We start from the raw sequence: 24,277 nt of genomic DNA, 5'->3' as shown, positions 1-24,277 counted from the left end.
GTAATACTTTGAATTTTTCCTTTTGCCAAAAACGCCCTCATATTTGAGAGTAACTCAATTATAGTTCTTTTAGAGGATTCAGAAGCCAATAAAGTATAGCATGAAGTCAAATTAGAAACTGTACAAAATAAATTATATACAGGGGCGGCTGGCAGGATCTAGCTTGGGAAAGGACTTCTGGTGTATATCTATGTAAACTTCAGGGACTCAACTTTTGTGAATCTGAAACATGAATTTTAACCTAACAGAGTACAATTAGTTACAGGAAACAACATAATAGTAGTAAATCACATTCAGATAATTCAAACTTAAATTCAGATCCTGACATTTTAGGTATTTTTGAAACAACAACTATGCTTAATAGGAGTTGAACATTGGAGTCATCAGATATTAATATGTAATAATATCAGTTATCATTTGAGGAACCACTATGAACTAGGCACTGTGCTAGACATTTATATGGTTTTTAATTATCAAAACAATTCTGCATTACAGTGATTATTTCCATGGTATAAATGTTTAGAGAAGTTATCATTTACCCAAACTAATATAACTGGAGGTGGAACTTAAACCCACTCGGCCAGACTTAGAAGCCGTGCTCTTTCCACTACACAGCGCTAAGGGAGGCTGAAGAGATGGTTACAAGTATACTGATTTGCTTTTCAGGAATTCTGTGCAGAAGGCACACATCTATGGAATTACTTTTAGTATCTCACAAGCATTTATGTATTTTTCCTATGCCGGTTGTTTTCGATTTGGTGCGTATCTCATTGTGAATGGACATATGCGCTTCAGAGATGTTATTCTGTAAGTAGCTTTAGAAATATTAAGATTATTCTATAATAAGGTTTTAGTAGGTTTATGCAAAAGTCTAGAGTAGGAAAAAAATGACTCCTGTGTCCAAAGATGAGGTCAGGGATTTAAATTTACCACAATTTCCATCCTGGCAGGCACAGAGATCTGATCTTGTTAATACTCCAAGTGCAGTTTCATTTTGCGGGCTACAATTAAGCTTATGAAAATGATCAGAAAGCACAGTTTTAGTTGTACATATAATCCTGGTCAGGATGATGCAAATTTTCTCATTATAGAATATAGGCAGAAAAAATCGTAATTAGAAAGTTGCTGGTGACCATGGACTCAAAACAGGGTTATATAGCTTACTATTATCTACAACCAAAACATGGCCTGGAAAATGAGATGGGAATAGTTGTTGGAAGTCTGGCAAAGGCACTCTCTCCCTAACCAGGCCTGAGATGAGACAGCCCTGCCAACATTTGCCTCTCAGCCTCTCCTTTTTCCTTGGTTTCCAAGGCGAACTACTGGTCTTTCTGTTTGATGCCTTCTTTCATAATGTGCTCAGCACATTCCATTAGGTTGCAATCTAGGCTTGAAAGAGGGAAGCAACTCTTTTTAAGATCATTTGGTATGTTTCTGCTCTGGTGGGATGATTTTAAAGCAGTGGTGAACAGCCATTTTTGAAACAGGGTCAAGACAAAAAAGCGAAAGTGTGTAAGAGCTGGGTTTTTTTTTTTTCATCCAAAATTAAAATTACCATGAAAAAATGTATCTATATAATCTTTGTATCAGGATCCCAGCAGGAAACAAATGGCACAGCAAATGGGTTAATTGATGAGTTTGCTAAAGGGTCTATTTACAAAGGCCTGGAAAGTGTTAAGGTAAGCAGTACCCAAGAAGGAAGTTAACACCCCAGCAATACCCAGCTAGAAACTGCTACCACCCTAAGCCTAAAGGCAAGAGAAGGGAAAGATAGCCAGAACTCAGCATAGGTGCTTTCTGTGGTCTTTGATGGAGGGACAGCAACTGCACAAGCAATCTGACAAGAAAGAAGCCAAAGAAACAAATACCTTGGCCTCACTCCCTTCCAGCCTCCCTATCCTCTGCTGTGCCTTCCATTGGCCAAATCCTATGAAACCAGAGGACAAGAAAACCTTTTGATTCAGTTCATGATAGTTGGAATCCCCAGACATGGAGTAGGGGGATAGAAGGTAGAGATGGGTAAAAAGTGAGGAGTGATTTTGGGGGACAAATGGAACTAGCAGCTGGGGATTACAACTTAGAGTACAACTATTTATTGTATAAAAAATATTGAGAACATTTCTGAAAGTGAAAACCGTTGGAAAGTTACATTATTCCTGCTTCCTTTCTTTTTAAAAATCATTGAAATGTTAAATTATGGAAACCTAGAAGACAGCTTTAGGCAGTACAGGGAAGCTATGCAGCCACATGTGGGTTGTTCATCACTATTTTAAAACTTAGTTTTTGGCAACTCACCTTTTCGTCAAGCATTTAAAGGAAAGTTTTACTATACCTCTCATCCCAGCCCCTAGGTATTAAAACCCATTTTTAATATCTTAGCTTTAGAAGTTTGGAGGTGAAAACTTAAAGTTCTCCATTATTAGTAGAGAACTCCCACTCCTTTCTCTGGGGTAGTGCTGGTATCAGAAGTAAATTGCTTTGTGAAGTTGTAGATCTCAGGATCTTTAGCCCTTCCTAAAAGTTGTCATAATCAATATCCATCTTTAAAGAGCATATAATTAGAAAATAGAACTTTAGTTTAAGGTGACTTTTTTTTCCAGAGTGCTGTCAATAGTTATTTTAACTTTTATTTTAGGTTCAGGGGTACATATGCATGTTCGTTAATACAGGCAAACTCATGTCATGGGGGTTTGGTGTACAGACCATGTCATCACCCAGATACTAAGCATAATAACTGATAGCATAGTTATTTTAATTGTAAATAAAAAGCTATTTCTAGTAAAGGCTTATTTTCCCTAATAAAAATTATTTACAGTGATGATGATGATCATTTGTGTGGTAGTATAGAAGAAACCACAAACTGGAAGTCAGGGCCGGAGCTTTATCAGAAAAAGCTTACTTGGAACCGATCAAGGCCCTTACACACTTTGTGCTTCAATTCCCTCAACTCTAAAAAGAGTATAACCAGCAACTAAAATTAGCTGAGCTCACAGATCAGATTCAGTTATAAGCCTCTTCTTGAAAGTAAAAACCTTTGGGAAGTCACAGTAGTCCTAAGAAATTAGGGGCTACTATGCAAAGGGAAGTCAGAAAGCAAGTCGAGAAAAGGTAAACCCTCAGGAATTGGATCTTGCCCCTCTCCTAGATTTCTCTTGTTACTAGAATTTTATGAAAATGTATGTCGGGGGAGAAAGGGGATGATTAAGGAGTAAAGGGAAAAAATACTGGTAAGCACTATACCTTTAGACTTTCAAACATCATGGAGTTAATTATAAAAGCTAATTTTTGAATTCCTCTACCTCTGTCTAGGGTGTTTTCTGCAATTGTATTTGGTGCAGTGGCTCTAGGACATGCCAGTTCATTTGCTCCAGACTATGCTAAAGCTAAGCTGTCTGCAGCCCACTTATTCATGCTGTTTGAAAGACAACCTCTGATTGACAGCTACAGTGAAGAGGGGCTGAAGCCTGTAAGTTCTCTGATGCCTGATGATGCTTGATCAATTTTTCCCTAAGGTTTGCTGTCTGCTAGATTATAGCTACAGGATAAGTTTGTGATGATTACATCAACATGTGTTTCATTTAATTTGTAATATTTATATAGCTAATATTTGGGCAACTTGACTGGCATTTAAAAATTTTATAGGTGGTTTCAAGGATCCTGAAGTTTAGCACATCAAAATTAAAAAAAAGGGAAAACCAGATATATTAGAACTGAATAGTTTCCACAAAAATTTAGTCATTTCTACATAAAGGTATAATTCTGCCATGTTAATGCAATTAGTAATTTGACTTTAATCACTTTTTATAATAGTTAAGATGTAATTGGTAAGAAGGGCAGTTCGTTCACAATGAGAGTAATAATCCTGTGCTTTATTATCTATAAAGGTAACTTAAACTCACATCTGAGTGTTCTTTGTATGACACAAGATGCTACACATTGTAATATACAAGCAGCTGTGTAGGTAAAGAGGCTAGGACTTAACACAGTCTTTCCAGGACTTTCCCAGGTATTTCATGTTCTGATAAAATTGCTGTGCCCAGTGAGTGAGATAAAGAAAGTGAACTTAAGAAACTGCCAGGGTTTGCCATCAGGGCTGCCCACTGAAACTTTGGGTAGAAACTGTTGCTAAATTTCCAAGCCTTTAGAGTCTTTTGGACACTGGCTTGATTCCAGCTTCAGAATAAGCAGTTGGGAAAGCTAAATGAATATCTTAAAGAAATCAGAAACTAAGTTAGATAACAACTCATGGTAATGACTTTTTGTCTAATCTCACCTATACCCCTATCTCTCACCTTCATTTCACACCATAATAACTTGCTATCAATATTAACTGGCACCAGAACTATACCAAATATGAATTTTATGTTTCTCTACTACAGTCTTTGGTAAAGTTTCCTTGAAATAATATTTCTTATTCCAATAATTATCAGGCCAATTATAATAGCAACATTTAAACATTTATTCAGGATAAATTTGAAGGAAACATAACATTTAATGAAGTCGTGTTCAACTATCCCACCCGAGCAAACGTGCCAGTGCTTCAGGGGCTGAGCCTGGAGGTGAAGAAAGGCCAGACACTAGCCCTGGTGGGCAGCAGTGGCTGTGGGAAGAGCACGGTGGTCCAGCTCCTGGAGAGGTTCTACGACCCCTTGGCGGGGACAGTGGTGAGCACATTTCCTTATAACTTGATTGAAGGCTATATTTTAATTGGCCCAACCAATATTGTCATAATGAAAAATATTGGACAAATGTAGACCTAGAATCCTGTTTGATACAATGACCACATTCTATAAACCCCAACTGGCACCATATCTGGGAAATATATGGGGACAATAGGACAGAATGTCTGGAATTCAGTCTAGCTCAGAAAATACTGAATATAAGTTTAATTTTTACCCTGTCATGGGCCTTTCCAGTCAGTCTGATTGTTCTAAGCAAATACTGACTTACTGGCTTATAAAGGTGAACTACAGACTCCTGCCCAAATTCAAAGCTGACTTCCAAAACAGGGTGCTACCTGCTTATTGCCTCCCCACCGCTTTCAGTTTTGCTGCCTTCTCTTACCTTGAATTCTAGGCTCTCGAACTTTGACTTTGATCCTCAACCTCCAGCCCTTTCATATTTGGCTTTTGTCATTGATTTTCTAGCATGTAGCCCCGTGGCTCTCTTCCTTGAGTGAAGACCAACTCTTACTGATAATGCTTGTATCTGCCATAACCTTGGGACAGCACCCATGACAGAGCCCTGGGAGCCTGTCCCCATTAGACAGTCGCCAAAGTGTTAAGCCTTGTTTCTTTTATTAATAGTTGTTAAGCCTAAATCAGCCTTGTTAAGCCTAATTTAGTTGTTTCTCTCTGGAAATCTTCTGCTTTGCTATTATAACTATTCTGCAGGTAACATAGGCAAACCAGCTCACCACAACTCTGTAAATATGGTGTGCTGATACTATGGTGGGAATTTTTTTCTTTATTGAGATCAAGACTAGCTGGACTTGTGTCTATTCCTTTGCCTGTAACCTTTACCTTACACAAGGCTGTATTTTCAAGTACGTATTACAACACTTCCCTAGAAGCACCATGCCTCCTGCCTATAGCAAGTAAAACAAAAACAAAACCATCACTGCCAGCAAAAATAATCCTCCCAAAGACACTGCCCTTTGTAACTTGTTCCTTTTCCATGGGATTCTTGTCCTTAGTGCTATCAGAGAGGTGAGGGAAAGTTAAGGCTAGTAGTTTTCAGGGAAAGTTAAGGCTAGTAGTTTTCAGGGAAAAGAGAGGTAGAGGTAGGACCAGAGTCAACCAGCTTTTGGGGCCCTGCTTCTGATCAGCTTTTTCACTGCTGTGCATGGGGGAAGGGGAAATCAAGTCAAGGTGAAGGGTTAGGATTATTCTGGGGACAGCAGATCTGAGTGGGACACCTTGATGCAGGCTTCTTTAACGCAGAGTAGGACACAGATGGCTAGAGGAGGGCAGACAAGGACAAAGAGAAGTGTGAAAAAAGAGGGTCAAATGTGCTACCATTTTGCCAATTAGACCAGGATAGGGATGGCTTAATCACCATAAAAATCATCATGTTGGCCATGCTGGCCTCAATGGTATAAGTCTTGGAGGGTTGTTGTTTTGCAGCTGCTGATACCCTCATGCAACAATCCTCCAAATGGACAATCTAGTAACTTTTTAGGTTTTTTTTCTTTTTTATACCCTTCTTATAGTTTGTGGACTTTGGTTTTCAGCTTCTCGATGGTCAAGAAGCAAAGAAACTCAATGTCCAGTGGCTCAGAGCTCAACTCGGAATCGTGTCTCAGGAGCCTATCCTATTTGACTGCAGCATTGCCGAGAATATTGCCTATGGAGACAACAGCCGGGTTGTATCACAGGATGAAATTGTAAGTGCAGCCAAAGCTGCCAACATACATCCTTTCATCGAGACGTTACCCCACGTAAGTTAACAAGTAGCTGAAATCAGAAGAGACTATTTTTTATCCCCCAAACAATTACCAAAGTTATGCCAACAAAATCTTGTAACAAAATATGTTGATTTATTAACATTAACAACTTGGACAAGGCACTTCAGGATACCAAGCTTCCTTATTTGTAAATGGGAATACATTATGCCTACCTCATACAAATGTAGTGAGAAGCTCAAAACCACCATACTTCAGGTTACAGACTGGTGGTTGAGGGCTGCATTTAGACTGCAGTCATGTTTGGTTTAGCCCTATGGTACTTTTAAAACAATTATAGTTTTTATTTTGAGATAATTATGGATTTACATGTAATTGTAAGGAATACAGAGATCTTATGTACCCTTTACCTAGTTTCTGCCAATAACAATATCTTGCAAAACTAGTATACAGTATCACAAGCAGGATACTGATATTGATACACTCCACTCATCTTATTCAGACTTCCCTTGTTTTACTTGCATTCATTTGCATATGGATTTAGTTCTGTGCAGCTGTATTGCAGATGGGGATTCATAGATCCACTAATTAAGAACACTGGCCAGGCACGGTGGCTCACACCTGTAACCTCAGCACTTTGGGAGGCCAAGGTGGGTGGATTACGAGGTCAGGAGATTGAGACCATCCTGGCCAACATGGTGAAACCCTGTCTCTACTAAAAACACAAAAATCAACCAGGCGTCGTGGTGGGCACCTGTAGTTGCAGCTACTCAGGAGGCTGAGGCGGGAGAATCGCTTGAACCTGAGAAACGGAGGTTAAAGTGATCCAAGATCACACCATTGCACTCCAGCCTGGGTGACAGAGTGAGACTCCGTCTCAAAAAAAAAAAAAAAAAAGATACAGAACATTCTCATCTCCATAAAGATCCCTCATATTGCCCTTTTAGAGCCATGCATATATCCCTTCCTCCCACCCTCATTCCTCTCAAACTCTGGCAAACATGAATCTGTTCTCCGTTTGTATAATTTTATGTTTTAAAAATGTTTTATAAAAATATATACAGTATGTAAACTTTTGGGATTAACTTTTGTCTTTCAGCTAATTCCCTGAAGTTGTGTGTATTCATAGGCATTGCTTTTTATTACTGAGTGATATTCCACAGTGTGGATGTACCACAGTTTAACCATTCACCTGTTGAAGGATAGCTGGGTTATTTCCTGTTTCTGGCTATTGCAAATAAAGCTGCTGTAAATACTTGTATACAGGTTTCTGTATGAATTCAAGTTTTTATTTCTTTGGGATAAACACCCAGGACTAGAATTGTGGAGCAGTATGGCAATTTCATGTTTAGTTTATAAGCCACTGCTAAACTGTTTTCCAGAGTGGCCATCCCATTTTACATTCCTACCAGCAATGTGTAAGTGATGTAGTTTCTCTGAATCTTTGCCAGCATTTACTGTTGTCATTAGTTTTTATTTTTACCACTCTGATAAGAGTGTAGTGATACATCACTGTGGCTTTAATATGCATTTCCCAATGGCAAATGATGTTGAACATAGTTTTTTATATGCTTATTTACCATCTATATATCCTCTTGGTGAAATGTCTCCATGTTGTTTGCCCATATTCTAATTGGATTTTTATCTTTTACTGCTGAGTTTTCAGAAGTTTTTTTGTTTGTTTAACATATTGTAATTACTGTTGGATATGTAGTTTGTAAATGTTTTCTCCCAGTCTGTAGCTTGTTTATTCATCCTATAAGAAGGTCTTTGCAAAGCAAAAGTTTTACTTTTGATGAGGTCCAATTTACCAATTCTTCCTTTTATGGATTATGCTTTCAGTGTCAAGTCTAAGAACTTGTTGCCTAGCCCTAGGCCCAAAATATTTTCTACATGTTTTTTTCTAAAAGTTTTATAGCTTTACATTTTAAATTTCAGTCCATGATCCATTTTTAGTTCACTTTAAACATGTGTAGCCCTGGAAGGATGGCTTGAGGTCCCTAAAAGTGATGGTAGGGACAATTCATTTTATGGCATTCTTCCAGCATTCGGGGTTCCACTGGGTTACACTGACGTAGAGCTTAATTATTTTTGCTTTTATTTTCTGCTATAGTTAGAAATCACTCACACCCACAAATAAAATTTTAAAAACCTTTCATTTTGGTTAGCCTTACCAACTTTTAATGCACATTGACCTGAATCAAATATTGGATTTGACTGTGAATAGAAAAATGTACAGCTTCAGCTCTTAATATAAGTGACCACTGGACCTTAGGAAATTAATTCACATGATATACATCACTGCATAAGCCCTGCAAACTGAACTGACTCAATTTACATCTCTATTCATATGCTCTTTCTCAGCCTAGAATGCTCTCTCAAAATCTAGCTCCCCAAACTTCTCTAAAAAGATTTCTTTCATTTATTTCCCCTTTTTTCTCCTTCTACCCTGTCTCCACAACAGCTTCTATCTCCTTCTTCTGATCTTTCATAGTGTGCTGTGTATACTACTACAGTCCTGTGTTACATAACAACATTTTGGTCAATGACAGACTGCGTATACCACAGTGGTTCCCATAAGATTATAATGGAACTGAAAAATTCCTATTGCCTAGTGACATAGCTGTCATAATATCATAGTGCAACACAAAATTCATGTATTTGTGGTGATGCTGGCATAACAAAGCGACTGCACTGCCAGTTGTATAAGAGTATAGCACATACTACTATGTACAGTGCATAATACTTGATAATGACAACAAATGACTTATTGATTCATATATCCGTTATAGCATTTGTTATTTTAGAGTATACTCCTCCTATTTTAAAGAAAGTTAATTATAAGATAGCCTATTGTAGAATACCATTGAGAATTAAAGTCACTAGTTTTCTAGTTTGATTTTGAAAATAAACACTCTGTTAAGTTGAAACAACGTTATAGAAACTGTTATTGACTCTAAATGTTTTTCTTGTAAATAGAACTGTCAACTGTTAAGCAACAGTTCATTCAACATATTTATAACTTGGTTAACTTGCAGAAATATGAAACAAGAGTGGGAGATAAGGGGACTCAGCTCTCAGGAGGTCAAAAACAGAGGATTGCTATTGCCCGAGCCCTCATCAGACAACCTCAAATCCTCCTGTTGGATGAAGCTACATCAGCTCTGGATACTGAAAGTGAAAAGGTGTGTGTGGCCTCCCAACTTATGTCTTATTTAATTTATGAAATAGAAGGGATTTTGCTGTCAACCATGAAAAACACACACACAAGCACAGGGGGAAAAACACAGAACGTTAGATAGTGGTTTTTATTTTTATTTTTTTGAGACGGGGTCTCGTTGTTGCCTAGGCTGTAGTGCAGTGGCGCAATCCAGCTCACTGCAACCTCTGCCTCCAGGGTTCAAGCGATTCTCTTGCCTCAACCTCCTGAGTTGCTGGGACTACAGGTGCCTGCCACTATGCCCAGCTAATTTTTGTATTTTTAGTAGAGACAGGGTTTCATTATGTTGGCCAGGCTGGTCTCGAATCCTGACCTTGTGATCTGCCTGCCTCGGCCTCCCAAAGTGCTGGGATTACAGGCGTAAGCCACCTTGCCCGGCTGATAGTAGTTATTTTGAAGTAATGGAATATTTTATTCTAAATTTTCTAAAATGATTATATATTTTATAAAGTAAAGCATTCAAAAGAAAAAAGCTGCACAAATTACATTTTTAGCACATTAGGAATGAAAAACTGGAAAATAAAAGGGAACTAGTTAAACAGAAGATTAGAAAATTTAAATACTTATGAATTTTTTTACAGCATGGGAACCCATTTGTGTTATATTTAAAAAGCAGAACATAACTATGTAGATTAAATGTTGATTATACAAAATACACATGCATAAAGTTCAAAGATTCTAAGATACTAGAAATTAAAAGTTGATTAGAAAGGTAACATTTTCAAATTTACTTGAATGTTAAAACTAATTTATACAATTTTTGGGATAAGGTGTCTGTCTGATTTATCAATAGGTTGTCCAAGAAGCCCTGGACAAAGCCAGAGAAGGCCGCACCTGCATTGTGATTGCTCACCGCCTGTCCACCATCCAGAATGCAGACTTAATAGTGGTGTTTCAGAATGGGAGAGTCAAGGAGCATGGCACGCATCAGCAGCTGCTGGCACAGAAAGGCATCTATTTTTCAATGGTCAGTGTCCAGGCTGGGACACAGAACTTATGAACTTTTGCTACAGTATATTTTTAAAATAAATTCAAATTATTCTACCATTTTACCTGACTTGTAAAATAAGTTTCTGGTTTGTCATCATAAAACATAGCTATATCTATCTCATTCTAGATCAATTTAGAAGACCCAATTTGGGGTTTATTACGGCATTTGAAATTTGAGAGTTAGAAGTGACACCTGTCTTGATGAAGTATTGAAACAACAGGCTAGCTCTCCCTAAGTTATTAGAAACATCCAGAAAAAGAACAAAATTCAAGGTAAGTACAGGTGTAGAAATATAGAAGCCACAGACATAGGGAAATGGTCTTATGGTCCTGAATGGGTTGGGTAGACAGGAAAGTTTGGGAATAATTTTCCCAAGTACAAAAGAAAAAGAAATTGTTCAATAGCCTCATCTCTCTTGGTAATTTTCTAAATCATTCTATTGTGGAATCAAAGTTTTTTAAATGAATGAATTTCCAGCTTTATCATCCAACATCAAGAGAAAATGAAATTGCCCTACCTAGCTAACTCTGAAAGCACATATCGGTTCCATAAAGCAAGAAAGAGCCCTATCATTAAGTATTTTTTTAAAGTTTTAAACTCATTAATTTAAAATGTACAATTATCAGTATAATTTCAAACATCAAACATCAATGATACATGCTGAGTTTCTATAGCAACTGCGTTCTCTTTTATAAATAGACTACTTTTCCCAGAAAATCCGTTTTTCCTACAAGGAAAGGTATGTTTAGATGGAAAGCAAAAAATATAGACAACCCCTAGAAGCTAACCACACTGAAATGTTTCAATAATTTTCCCTTTGTTTTCTCCACAATTTTCTGCAACAAATTAGTTCTTAGCGCTCTATCAGGTTGTTAAATTCAGTAAATCATCCAAAGTTCTTCTAACTGTAATAAGCCATATTACTAAAGAATTTTTCAAATGTGACCACTGTGTGAGTGGATCAAGTTTCAGATTAACCAAGATAAAAGTGGGGCAAAAAGTACGTTACTGCAGTGACCCAAAGTAGTGTTTGACCTATTCCTGTATAATGATACCCAAACTTGCCTGATCAGAATCATGGGGCATCTATTCATAAACAAAATAATTGATTCAGTAGGTCTGGGTTGAGGCCCAGGAATCTGTTTTTTAAAATACACTCTAGGTGATTATTCACATCAGGCAAGTTAGGAAAAGTGGTGAAGTGTGAGTGAGAGGAGGTTTCTGTGCAGGTGATGCAGTTTCCAAAATACGCAACTCATTACACATTATAGGTTGAGTATTCTTATCTAAAATGCTTGGGATCAGAAGTGTTTCATATTTCAGAATAGTTGCATTATACTCACTGGCTGAGCATCCCAAGTCCAGAAATCCTAAATGTTCCAATGAGCATTTCCTTATGTCAGCACTCAAAATGTTTTGGATTTTGGAGCATTTCTGGTGTTCAGATTTGGGATGTTCAACCTGTATTTATAAACCAACCAAATGATTCTAAATGCCCTCGCTATCTAGTTTAAAACCCTGCACTAGAATGAGGGGAAAAGGTTCTTAGTTCAGATCTCATCTTCCTTTTCTATACCAACTGTGAAGAAATGTATCAAATGCTACTGAAGCCAACTCTGAATGTTTTCACAGAGAAATAGTACTGATGCTTTTCAGGACAGAGGCTGGCACAGTGTAAAGGGCTTAATTGTTAGTAATAAACCAGTCTTATCAAATTCAGAGCATACATGTTTTTTAAAAGGGATGTATAGAATCAGTACCCTAAGTATGATGTAATCTTTACATATATTAAAATGTCTGGCAGATTGCTATAGTACCCATAATCATGCCCTCTGTGCCCACTCTTTTACAAAGTGACTTACTCTTATCAAGATATTACTTTTCCCCCACTCCTTGAATCTGGACTTCTCTTGTGACTTGGTTTAATCAACAAAATGCAGCCAGGTGATGGCATGTGACTTCAGGGCCTAGGCCTCAAGGGACCTTCACCTCTCAGAACACTCTCACTACCAAGTAAGGAAGCTCAATTCTGAATACTAGATGATCAGAGACCATGTCAGGAGAAACAGTCCCAGCCACCAAATTTACAGATAGTTGGTGAGGTGATCTTAAACTTTCCAGCCTCAGTCCTGGCTGCCTGATGATTATAGCTGTACAAATAAACACAGGCAAGATGAGCAGAAGAAAGAACTGTCTAGCTGTTATCAATCAACTGACAAAGTAATGAGAAACAATAAACTGATTCAAGACACTAAGTTTTGGATGGTTAATTACACAGCAATATATAACTGAGGTCAAAAAGCACCAGAAAAGCAAACAGGAATGAATCATTTATTCAAACAAAACAAAAAGCTATATAATTTTGAGAATTTCATTTTTTGAGAGTAAAAACTACAAAATTGAACAGCGAGGAGGAAAAAATTCTGACAATGTGATTCAACATTAATCCTTTAAAAGTCACTGTAACAAATTTAAACATAAGTGCTTTATTTTTCTGTTCACAAAACTAATTATAATACACCACAATGAATTTTGTTACGGTTTTATGTGTGTAATAGAGGGTATACATCTCCATACTACTAGCTAATTTGTCTGTTTGTTCAAAAGAGTTATTTTTCTCTTTTTTTCTTCTTTGAGACAGGGTCTCACGCTCTTGCCCAGGCTATAGCATAAGGGCACATCACAGCTCACTGCAGCCACAACCTCCTGGGCTCAACCGATCCTCCTGTCTCAGCCTTCAAGTAGCTTGGACTACAGGCACACATGCACCACCATACCCGGCTAAGTTTTTGATCTTGTAGAGACAGGACCTTACCCTGTTGCCCAGGCTGGTCTCAAACTCCTAGCTTCAAGCAATCCTCCTACCTTGGCCTCCCAAAGTGCTAAGATTATAGGCATGAGCCACTGCACCCAGCCCAAAAAAGTTATTTTAGATCACCATTAGATTGTAGTGGTCTTTCCCATCAAACATAACAGGCTTTTATCCCTGTGGTGAACATAGAAGGCATTGATTTCAGGGAAATTAGCATACAATAATGTAATTCATACCCTTTGGCAGCTAAAAAAATTAAAGTGCTTGAAAGATGGACTCTACATTGATGTCCAGAGAGAGGATTTATAACCCATGTAAGTACCAACAAAAATACTTAAAAATTAGAGTAAGACTTGCATTGTTAAAGTTTGTAGATTTGGATTGTTGAGGCTTAAATACTGCATAGTTCTATATTCACTATGTCATAATTTGCATTGCTGCTGCATCAGAGGAGCTTAAAAATATTTCTACCTTCTATGGCAGAATAAATTTAGAGAGCATGATTCTACTAATTTCTACATTTAACAAGTTTTCTTAACTTGTTAAAGGAATGTTAGCAAGTCAACATTCCTTCCCATCTCATATTACCAACTCACTCCCAGCACTCAGTTTAATGATATGTTTTGGTAAGTGCTTAATAGATGATTCATCTCTAAAGATGAGTAGAGTTCATCAGCTGTATCATATCATGAAAAGCACAAAAAGTCAGCTGAACTAGCTTTTCCGCATCAGTCTCGGGACAGGATTTCCAGGCTGAACAGGCCACAACAAACCTGTGAAGCATAAATAATGATTAATGATTACACAAAAGGCTCCAAATAGTGATGGTGAATACAATCAGGACTTTATTTCATCTGGATATTCATACATGAAATGTGAAGTCTTGCTGACATTAGGTAAATGTAACCTGACACAATTGAAGGTAAAGCCATATCTGTAGATAATGCTAAGGAACACCTCATTCATTAGATGACTAGCACCTAGGGACAAAGGGGAACAAATTAGCTAGAGCCCTAGAGTGCTCTGAAGCTAGGTCTTACTACGTTTACAACAGAACAAAAAACCTCCTTCCTAGAAAAGTCCTTCCTAAAGTGCTACTGGAATGAGTTGGAATATGAATTCATGCTACAGTTTTTAATGAAATTTAAACTGTTTTTAAAGAGTACTTGAAGAAAGTTTGGAAAAAAAAAAGGCAGAGAAGGATGATAGGTGAGAAAGGCTATTTCTAGGAGTCAAAAAGAGAAACTCTTGGGATCAAGTCATGCCTTCCACCATCTTTCTCGAGATACTCCTAATAAGAAATCCCAGATCTGGCAAGTGAGAAAAGTGGCCCTGGGAAGCTGAAATAAATAGGAGAGAAGCCTGACTTAGAGCTAGTCTTCCACTTTACAGACAGAAGTTTCTATAGCGAAATATGAATTAGGCTCAAAATTAAAATGTGCAATGTAATGCTTCTGGAAAACCATGCAATTTTCACATCACTTAAAAAAAAGAGTAAATTATGTCTTCAACATGTGCTTTAAGTTAAACAAAAAGAAATAAAAATAAGAACATGCTCTAGCCCAGTATATAATGATGAAACCAATGTCTGAGTGGATTATACTTGCAGAAAAGTAATACAGAAACCTTTAGGAAGTCCTGCCTTGTTTTCACCTAGTGATTCATGATCACGAATCATTCTCCAGCTACACTGGGCATGGAATTCCCAGATATTTAGCAGCATCTAAACATGTTTCTCTCCACAGATTAACCATTCTTATTCAAGTGTCAATTTTTAAAAAAAATTTCAGTTATCTTTCTAAAGAACAGCCTTTCCTACATGTACAGACAATTCATGAAATAAACACAATGCCAAAAACAATGAAAACATGTTTTACTTCATAGGTAAACAAGTAATTTATGTTATTTTTTGCCTGTCAAATGGGTAAAGAGTTTTTTTTTTTTTTGAGAAAGAGTCTCACTCTGTTGCCCAGACTGGAGTGCAGTGGCATGATCTCAGCTCACTGCAACCTCCATCTCCCAGTGTGAAGCAATTCTCGTGCCTCAGGTTCCCAAGTAACTCAGACTACAGGTGTGTGCCACCACACCAGCTAATTTTTGTATTTTTAGTAGAAATGGGGTTTCACCATGTTGGCCAGACTGGTCTTGAACTCCTGGCCTCAAGTGATCTAGTGTAATCCCTCCCAAAGTGCTGGGATTACAGGCGTGAGCCACCATGCCTAGCCTACAGAATTTTTATAATAACTAGAGTTGGCAATGGTGTGATGAAATGAGAAAGGATACATTTATAACCTTATACATTATTTGTAATGATGGAAAAACAAAATAGTAGAGAAGCAGTTAGATAAATCATAGGAATCCTAAGACTGGAAATTATACAACCATCAAAATATCTCAAAGCATACTTAATGGCATTGTAAACTGCTTGAAATAATAAGCAAGAATGAAATTCACAAAAAAGGACACAAATATTTACAGTGTAAATATACAGTCTACATACATTATAGGTTGGGAGCATCATATAATTATAGTCTTATGCCATGTAATGGAAATGTAGATAACTTTGTTCTTATGTAGTTTTTATATTTAACAACTTTTTTTTTTTTACAATCAGCATGTAATACATTTAAAATGCAGTGGTCTAGTCTTGGGGTAGAAGAGATGAAAGAAGAGGCAGGGGAGGCTGGCACACTCAGTGTAACTTTATGTAAATACATTGTAATTTCTATCTTTTTGCTTTTTCATTTCTCTAAAAATGTTTCTATACTGTACCAACCCTTGCCCCACTTGCTTTAGTTTCAATGCTCCTATCATAGAAGGGTCCAGTGCATGTCATAATAGCCATCAAAAACAGTCTTGAATAATCAGAACGCTTCTGTGAGATTATCTAACATCAGTTCTGGCACTGCTTCTACTATGTCTTCCTCCTCGTCATTTGGCTCTGGTTCAGAAGCACTCATCTCCTTCAAGTCACCTTCTGTTAATTCCTCTGGTGTGGTGACTATTAGTGCGTGATTTTTCAAATTTTTTAATAGAGATGAGGTCTTACTATATTGCTCAGGATGGTCTCAAACTCCTGGCCTCAAGCAATCTTCCCACCTTGGCCTTCCAAACTGCTGGAAACACAGGCATGAGCCACTGAAACTGGCCCAACATCCATACCTTGAAATCCTTCACCCTCCACTTTTTTTTGCCATATCGACAATCTCTTTCATGATTTCCTAGACTGGCTCTGTCGTAAATCCTGTGAAATCATGTACATCTGGACATAGTTTTCTCTAGTAGAAATTTATTCTTTTGGGCTTGACTGCTTTCATGACTTCTTCTTAACAACAATGGCATCTTCAATGGTGTAATCCTTCCAGACTTTCATGATGTTCTCTTCCATTGGGGTAAAAGACAATCCTTGGTGACAATCCTTTCTATTGAGTCCTGCATGTAATGAGCCTTAAAGGTCCTTATAACCCCCGATCTAGAGCCTGAATTAGAGACATGTCTGGGGGCAAGTAGACCATTTTGACACCCTGGGTGTTTAAATCATGGGGTTCTGGGTGGCCAGGGTCACTGTCCAAAATCAAAACAACTTTAAAAGGCTAGGTACTTCCTGACTTCAGTGACAAAACATCAAAGAAACCAGTCCAGAAAAAAAGGTTATCATTGGTCCAGGCCTTCTTGTAAACTAGCAGCTGATGTTTATCTTTTCCCTTCAAGGCTCAAAGTTAACAGCTTTACAGACAAAGGCAGTCCTGATCATAAACCCTACTGCATTTGCACAAAACAGTAGTGTTGGCCTATCCCTTTCTGCCTTAAAGCCTGATGCTTGCTTCTTGTGATGGTTAATACTGAGTGTCAACTTGGTTTGATTGAAGGATGCAAAGTATTGATCCTGGGTGTGTCTGAGACAGTGTTGCCAAAGGAGATTAACATTTGAGTCAGTGGGCTGGGAAAGTCAGACCCACCGTTAATCTGGGAGGGCACCATCTAATCAGCTGCCAGCACAGCCAGAATATAAAGCAGGCAGAAAAACGTGAAAAGACTAGACTGGCTTAGCCTCCCAGCCTACATCTTTCTCCTGTGCTAGATGCTTCCTGGCCTTGAACGTTGGACTCTAACTTCTTCAGCTGTGGGACTCAAACTGGCTTTCTTGCTCCTCAGCTTGCAGCTGGCCTATTGTGGGACCTTGTGATCGTGTGAGTTAATGCTTCTTATATACTTCTTAAATATCCTATTAGTTCTGTCCCTGTAGAGAACCCTGACTAATACACTTCTCTTCCTTACTAACAAATGTCCTTTGTGGCATTTTTTTTTCAGAATAGGGCACATTTGTCTGCATTAAAAACCTGTTCAGGCAGATATCCTTTGTCCTCAGTGATTTTCTTGATGGTGTCTGGGAACTTGTCTGCTGCCTCTACTTCTCCTGTTATCTTGACATTTTTAAAGCCAAACCTCTTTCTAAAATTATCAAACTATCCTTTGCTGGCATTAAATTCTCCAGCTTTAGATCCTTCACCTTCCTATAAAGTTGTCATATAATAACTTCGCTTTTTCTAGAATCATAGTAGAGTCTATAGGTATGCCTTTTTATAGCAAGAAAGGCATTTTTTTTGCTATAAAAAATATAGCACCCACCAAAAAGCTGCATTTTTAATTGGAGATCAAAAGGCATTTTGCAAAAGGCAAAGTTTTAATGCCTGCCAGTGTAGCTGCAGCAATAGCTTCACAAATTTCCTTTTTTTTTTTAATAGTACTTATACTAGATTTATTTATGTTGAAATGATGGGCAAATGCAGCTACAGATCTCAATCTATGATACTTATCAAGCAAATCAACTCTTTCTTGTAATGTCATGACTTTTCTCTGCTTCTTGGGAGCACTTGCAGTATCACTAGAAGCACTACATATGGGTCCCATGGTATTATTCAATGTTTACAATACTGTACTACCCACAATGAAAAATACATGAGAATAGAACCACGAAAGATCACTTTTTGTGATCTGCTAAAGAGACAAACTGCTTCTGCAGAGATGATTAGCATTATATGACATCTTAAGGAGATACTTGCAACTCTTTAGCTCACCACAGTAGCAACATGAGGTAGCTACAAAATTATTATAGTAGTACAGTGTGTACCACAGTTAATTTAATGCAATTATGATTGAAAACTGCATCTTTACATTTGTTTACATTTCTCTTGACTGCAAATGGCACCATATAAAGTCTGTAAGGGCTTATGTTCATATATTTTGATAAATTTCAACTTTGTATAGTAGATTTGTATATATTTTATGGTAGTAAATGATGAAATAGACTAGTATCTGTATATATTTTATGCATTCATGAATACTTTAGTTTTTGAATATTTCTACACTACACAGTTTTGAGTTTTTTCAAATTGTCTCAATCTCCAAAAAATTTTCTCATTTATTTAAAATCTGCATGTAAGTGTGCCCATGCAGTTCAAACCCATGTTGTTCGAGGGTCAGTTGTATTAGAAACTGAAATATGTCATGCATATTACTATTCCAATTTTTCACATTCTATCTGAAGTGCCTCCAAGCCTGCCCTCTTCTTATTCTCATAGTGCTAAATGTAGTCACGTAATTTTTACGAAGCCAACTATGCTTTGAAAGGCCCCTGTAAAGAGACTGCCAGACTGTAGATAAGGACCTTACAAGCCTTGCTATCACTTTCATTTTATCTTGTTCTCCACTACTCTTTTTTATACCAGGTTTTGATCTTTTCTTTCTCATTCTTTCCATAAACATAAGTCAAACTCCACACAGCCCAAGTGAACTGCATCTGAATTGGTAAAACATGTTTTAAAAAGTATAATTTACCCAATCTCTTTTCTCTATCTCATTAATACTGTCTATGACTACATGAACCACCATATATTTAAACATTTTATCTGAGCTTATTATAAAATACCTTGTACAAACCAAATATGTTCATGGGTGTACTGATTTTGAGGATGATGATATGATTGCCGAATTGACTTGAAACAGTGTTCTGCATAAAGACACCTAAGGGACTAATCTGACAAGTGTCTCAAAAGCAGGACAGAGAAACATGAATATGCATTAAATGCCTAAGTGGAAAAAAATAGTTACTTATGTAGCAAGTGACAGATGGCAATATAAGAATCACAGTGTAGGAAAGGCATTTAAAAACAAAAGTAATACCTTTCCTACTCTATAGCACAGAAAGAATAAAAAAGAGAAGCCTCACCTGTCATCTCTGATATGGTAGAAAAATCCATAACCATTGTGTACCATGGGAACTACCACTCCCTGGACTCGTAAATAGCCAACCAGACTTGTTGAGAGAACAAAATTTCCACCTCCTCCGCTGTGTGGCACAATAAAAGAACATTTTACTAGGCCTACAGATGCTTATATTGTTTCTAAAACCCATTTAATATACAAAAAGAAGAAGCCAATTGATGAAGTTGTAAAACACTACACTATATTACCTTTTGGAAAAAAGTGGGTCCGTAAAGAGTTCTGGAACAGGAAGACCTTCCTCTTTTGCTATGAGTAAGAGACCTAAAAGGTGACGATCAAATCCTGCAATGAAACCCCAAATCTGAGGTTAGAAAAAAATTTTTCACCATGAGAGATTTTTAAGTCAGAAAAATTTTAACATAAGTACCTTTTCCAGCTGAACAATCTTTCATCATTTTATTATGCTTTGCAAAAGCTTGTAACATCTTTTGCTGCTGCTCATGAAGCTGTATTAAAAATCGAGAGACACTTCAATAACACACTGTGCAAAACCCAACTAGAAAAAAATCCTAAGCTCATTGTAATTAGGATTGGGGTAATTTGGGAGAGGAAAGATTTCTAGGAAGATCTATAACACATACTCCTATATCTTTCCATCAGTTATTCTATCGCCTATTCTTCCTGTATATCCTGCTTCTTATTTCTTTCCTGGAATAGGAAACTATGAACTTGTGGGCAGCACTGAAGTGACATTAACAAGTATAAAGATAAAAGCAACCGATATTTCAAAAATGAAAGCATAACTAAAAATGACAATAAAGCAGTTCTATAAAATTAAGATACAGGCACTCATATATAACCACATCTAGCAAAACTAAAGAAACAAATATAATACTAAAATAACAGTGAGAAGGAAATTTGCTGTTGTCTAAATGCTTCAAAAAAAAGAGTATGAAACAAAGCACACAACTGTCCTGGTTCCACTATATGAAACAAGAATCTGTCATTTCAAAAACATTCAACCACATCAAGAAACCTTCCTTTTAAAGGCACCTTGGGATTTCTGCACTTTGCTGGTGTTGTTCTAAAGGTAGATTAGAAGTCCTGAAATACCTAAAGTACTGAAGACCCTTTGCCTAGAAAATAACACAAATGGGATCCTTTTCCCGCCTTCCCTGTTTCCAATTACACATTTCACTGGTGAATGAACAAATGCTTTAAAAACCTCAGAAAAGATGTCTCAAAGTATTTTAATGATCCAGGAAAACTGAAGCAAAGAAGTTAGTTACTCAAAGACCATGGTTCCTTTAGAACAATTAAACAAATCTTGTGAGTTTTTTTCCTTTCCAATACTCACATTGACAGAAGGATCCTGCATGGACTGGCACCACCTCACTGCTTCAACTGTGCATGATCGCATAGTCTCTGTACGGCCATGATAAAAATGTCTTGTCATAGCTGTTTCATAGCAACAACCAGGGCTACAAGAAAAAATTAAAAGAGTGTATCATAAGAAAGAAAATGCTCTAATATCATTACAGATATAGTTGCCTAATAAAGCTAGCTTTGTTCAGAGACTAAGCCCTTTAACACAGATAGGTTGGAGACTTTCAACAAAAAAGAGCCTATTTCCAATACCAAAGAGCAAAAAATACTCTGATAATGTGGGCTGTTTCAAAGGCGTGGCTGCTGTCAGATCATATACATTACAGCCTCTAAGATGGCCCCCGTGATTCCTGCCTCCTGCTATTTATGCTCTGCTGTAACCCCTCACTTTTGAGTGCAGGCTAGACAGTGACTTGCATCTAATGGGGAGAGTACAGCACAAGTGATGGGATATCACATCTGAAATTAGGTTACAAAGAGAGCTCTCTCTTGTTCTCTTATTTCTCATCTGAAGAAAGCCAGCTGCCATGCTGAGGGCTGCCCGATGGAGAGGCCCTAGCGGCAGAAAACTGAGGGTGACCCTCTGGACAACAGCTAGGGAGGAACTGAATGCTACTAGTTCCCGTGGGTGAGCTGAGAAGTGGACCTACCCTCAGGAGAGCAGATGAAAACAGCCTTGGCTGATACTGACTACAACCTCATGAAAAACCTTTATTAAGTCAGAATTATTCAACTAAGCTGCATCACAAAAAATGACCCACAAAATTGTGATATAAAATTACTGACCCACAAAATATGTGATATAAAATTACTGACCCATAAAATGTGTGATATAAAAAAGTATGTGTTTTAAGCCACTACGTTTTGGGGTAATTTATTACACAGAAATAGGTAATACAGAGTCCTTGACCTTTAGTGCCTCCATATAGAACATGAAGGACTAGAATAAAGTAGAAGTATAATTTAAGAAGTTCCCCAGAGTGATATCTGTTTTCCTGGGTTGGAGAATGATATAGCAATTTTAGGTATAAAACTCTCTTACTTTCTTATTGGTTAGAATTTAGAGTCAAAGAGATCAAATAAAGTGAGAGTGAAAAGTCTCTGAATGTGGGTACTAGGAGGGCTCAAACAGTTTTCAAGCCTCTTCTGTTCAGTGTTTCTGTCTCTCTGGAGTGAAATGGTATCCCTCTAAAGTGTGAAGGAGAAAGTGTGAATAATATTTTTAAATATCACTAAAATAACATTCTTTCAGGAAAACAAAAATAAAAGCAGTAAAAATGAGTAATAAAATATTACCACTGTAACCTCAAATGAAATAATGAATCTTAGCAATGATCTTCAATGACTACTGAAACGGTAGGTAAAAAATTCAGGGAGTAAACTTTTTATAATAGATGCTGGCTGACAAGTAAACACACTCTTAATCTTAAAAGATGGAGTAGAAAGCAAAGAGCATTAACTATTGGATTTATTATTGTAAAACATAACCAAAATAGGAACTGATGCATATTTTCAATCCTCTAGCTCTAACTACCAGTTTACAAGACAAACAGGAGACTGAGCAACATGTTAAATATCACCATGGGAATACAATCAGGAAAATTCAGAAAACTCTACAGGATAAATGACCCAGTTTCTTCATCAAATCAAATACAATAAGAGAAAGGTAGGAAAAAGATTCCCATATTTAAAAAAGACTTATGAGGTATATCAATCAAATGCAATGTGTAAAATTTATTTGGAACCTGATTTGAACATATCTTCTGTATAAAAAAAAAATACCGCGTGAAATTTCCAATGCCAGCTATGATGAGCTAGCTTCTGGCAAGCCAGTCTTAATGCTAGGAACAACAACAAAAACTGGATTTAAAAAACATCTATTTGAAGGCTTTGCAGAATTTTTTTTTATTATACTTTAAAGTTCTGGGATACATGTGCAGAATGTGCAGGTTTATTACATAGGTATACATGTGCCATGATGGTTTGCTGCACCCATCAACCCGTCATCTACATTAGGCATTTCTCCTAATGCTATCCCTCACCTAGCCCCCCACCCCATGACAGCCCCCGGTGTGTGATGTTCCCTTCCTGTGTCCATGTATTCTCATTGTTCAACTCCCACTTATGAGTGAGAACATGTGGTGTTTGGTTTTCTGTTCCTGTGTTAGTTTGTTGAGAATGATGGTTTCCAGCTTCATCCATGTCCCTGCAAAGGACATGAACTCATCCTCTTTTATGGCTGCATAGTATTCCATGGTGTATATGTGCCACATTTTCTTTATCTAGTCTATCATTGATGGGCACTTAGGTTGGTTCCAAGTCTTTGCTATTGTGAACAGGGCTGCAATATACATATGTGTGCATGTATCTTTATAGTAGAAAGATTTATAATCCTTTGGGTATATATCTAGCAATGGGATCGCTGGATCAAATGGTATTTCTGGTTCTAGATCCTTGAGGAATCACCACACTATCTTCTGCAATGGTTGAACTAATTTACACTCCCACCAACAGTGTAAAAGCATTCCTATTTCTCCACATCCTCTCTAGCATCTGTTGTTTCCTGACTTTTTAATGATCGCCATTCTAACTGGCATAAGATGGTATCTCATTGTGATTTTGATTTGCATTTCTCTAATGACTAGTGATGATGAGCTTTTTTTCATTTGTTTGTTGGCCACATAAATGTCTTCTTTTGAGAAGTGTCTGTTCACATCTTTTGCCCACTTTTTGATGGGGTTGTTTTTTTCTTGTACATTTGTTTAAGTTCCTTGTAGATTCTGGATATTAGCCCTTTGTCAGGTGGTTAGATTGCAAAAATTTTCTCCCATTCTGTAGGTTGCCTGTTCACTCTGATGATAGTTTCATTTGCTGTGCAGAAGCTCTTTAGTTTAATTAGATCCCATTTCTCAATTTTGGCTTTTGTTGCCATTGATTTTGTTGTTTTAGTCATGAAGTCTTTGCCCATGCCTATGTCCTGAATGATATTGCCTAGGTTTTCTTCTAGAGTTTTTATGGGTTTAGGTCTTATGTTTAAGTCTTTAATCCATCTTGAGTTAATTTTTGTATAAGGTATAAGGAAGGGGTCCAGTTTCAGTTTTCTGCAAATGGCTAGCCAGTTTTCCCAACATCATTTATTAAATAGGGAATCCTTTCCCCATTGCTTGTTTTTCTCAGGTTTGTTACAGATCAGATGGTTGTAGATATGTGGTGTTATTTCTAAGGCCTCTGTTCTGTTCC

The 24,277-nt window shown here is 37.3% G+C and overlaps 2 protein-coding genes across 12 annotated transcripts in view; one reads left to right on the top strand and one right to left on the bottom strand.

Annotated features, from left to right (window-relative positions):
- ABCB4 (ATP binding cassette subfamily B member 4) overlaps positions 1 to 22,703 on the top strand; it is an 85,954-nt gene extending 63,251 nt beyond the window's left edge. For 4 of the 8 annotated variants that reach the window (XM_063814649.1, XM_063814648.1, XM_024357900.3 and 1 more), the window contains 6 exons: positions 667 to 807; positions 3,310 to 3,466; positions 4,467 to 4,664; positions 6,233 to 6,439; positions 9,442 to 9,588; positions 10,417 to 10,675. In XM_063814649.1, coding sequence (XP_063670719.1) covers positions 667 to 807; positions 3,310 to 3,466; positions 4,467 to 4,664; positions 6,233 to 6,439; positions 9,442 to 9,588; positions 10,417 to 10,623 — 1,057 coding nt within the window. In that variant the 3' untranslated portion in view covers positions 10,624 to 10,675. Of the gene's footprint in view, positions 1 to 666; positions 808 to 3,309; positions 3,467 to 4,466; positions 4,665 to 6,232; positions 6,440 to 9,441; positions 9,589 to 10,416; positions 10,676 to 10,740; positions 10,887 to 22,561 lie in introns of those variants that run through there. The other 4 variants (XM_016957668.4, XM_016957669.4, XM_001160982.8 and 1 more) reach the window with 2 other exon arrangements.
- The window catches only part of CROT (carnitine O-octanoyltransferase), a 54,238-nt gene continuing 42,889 nt past the window's right edge, over positions 12,929 to 24,277 (bottom strand). For 2 of the 4 annotated variants that reach the window (XM_519181.6, XM_016957671.3), the window contains 5 exons: positions 21,009 to 21,132; positions 20,079 to 20,157; positions 19,900 to 19,993; positions 19,656 to 19,775; positions 12,929 to 14,199 (listed from right to left, as the gene is read on the bottom strand). In XM_519181.6, coding sequence (XP_519181.2) covers positions 14,079 to 14,199; positions 19,656 to 19,775; positions 19,900 to 19,993; positions 20,079 to 20,157; positions 21,009 to 21,132 — 538 coding nt within the window. In that variant the 3' untranslated portion in view covers positions 12,929 to 14,078. Of the gene's footprint in view, positions 14,200 to 14,248; positions 16,808 to 19,655; positions 19,776 to 19,899; positions 19,994 to 20,078; positions 20,158 to 21,008; positions 21,133 to 24,277 lie in introns of those variants that run through there. The other 2 variants (XM_016957670.3, XM_054655909.2) reach the window with 2 other exon arrangements.

This window comes from Pan troglodytes, chromosome 6, assembly GCF_028858775.2.
Source record: "Pan troglodytes isolate AG18354 chromosome 6, NHGRI_mPanTro3-v2.0_pri, whole genome shotgun sequence".
Classification (NCBI taxonomy): Eukaryota; Metazoa; Chordata; class Mammalia; order Primates; family Hominidae; genus Pan; species Pan troglodytes.
The sequence above is the reverse complement of the archived record's forward strand: the minus strand, read 5'-3'. Positions and strand labels throughout refer to the sequence as shown.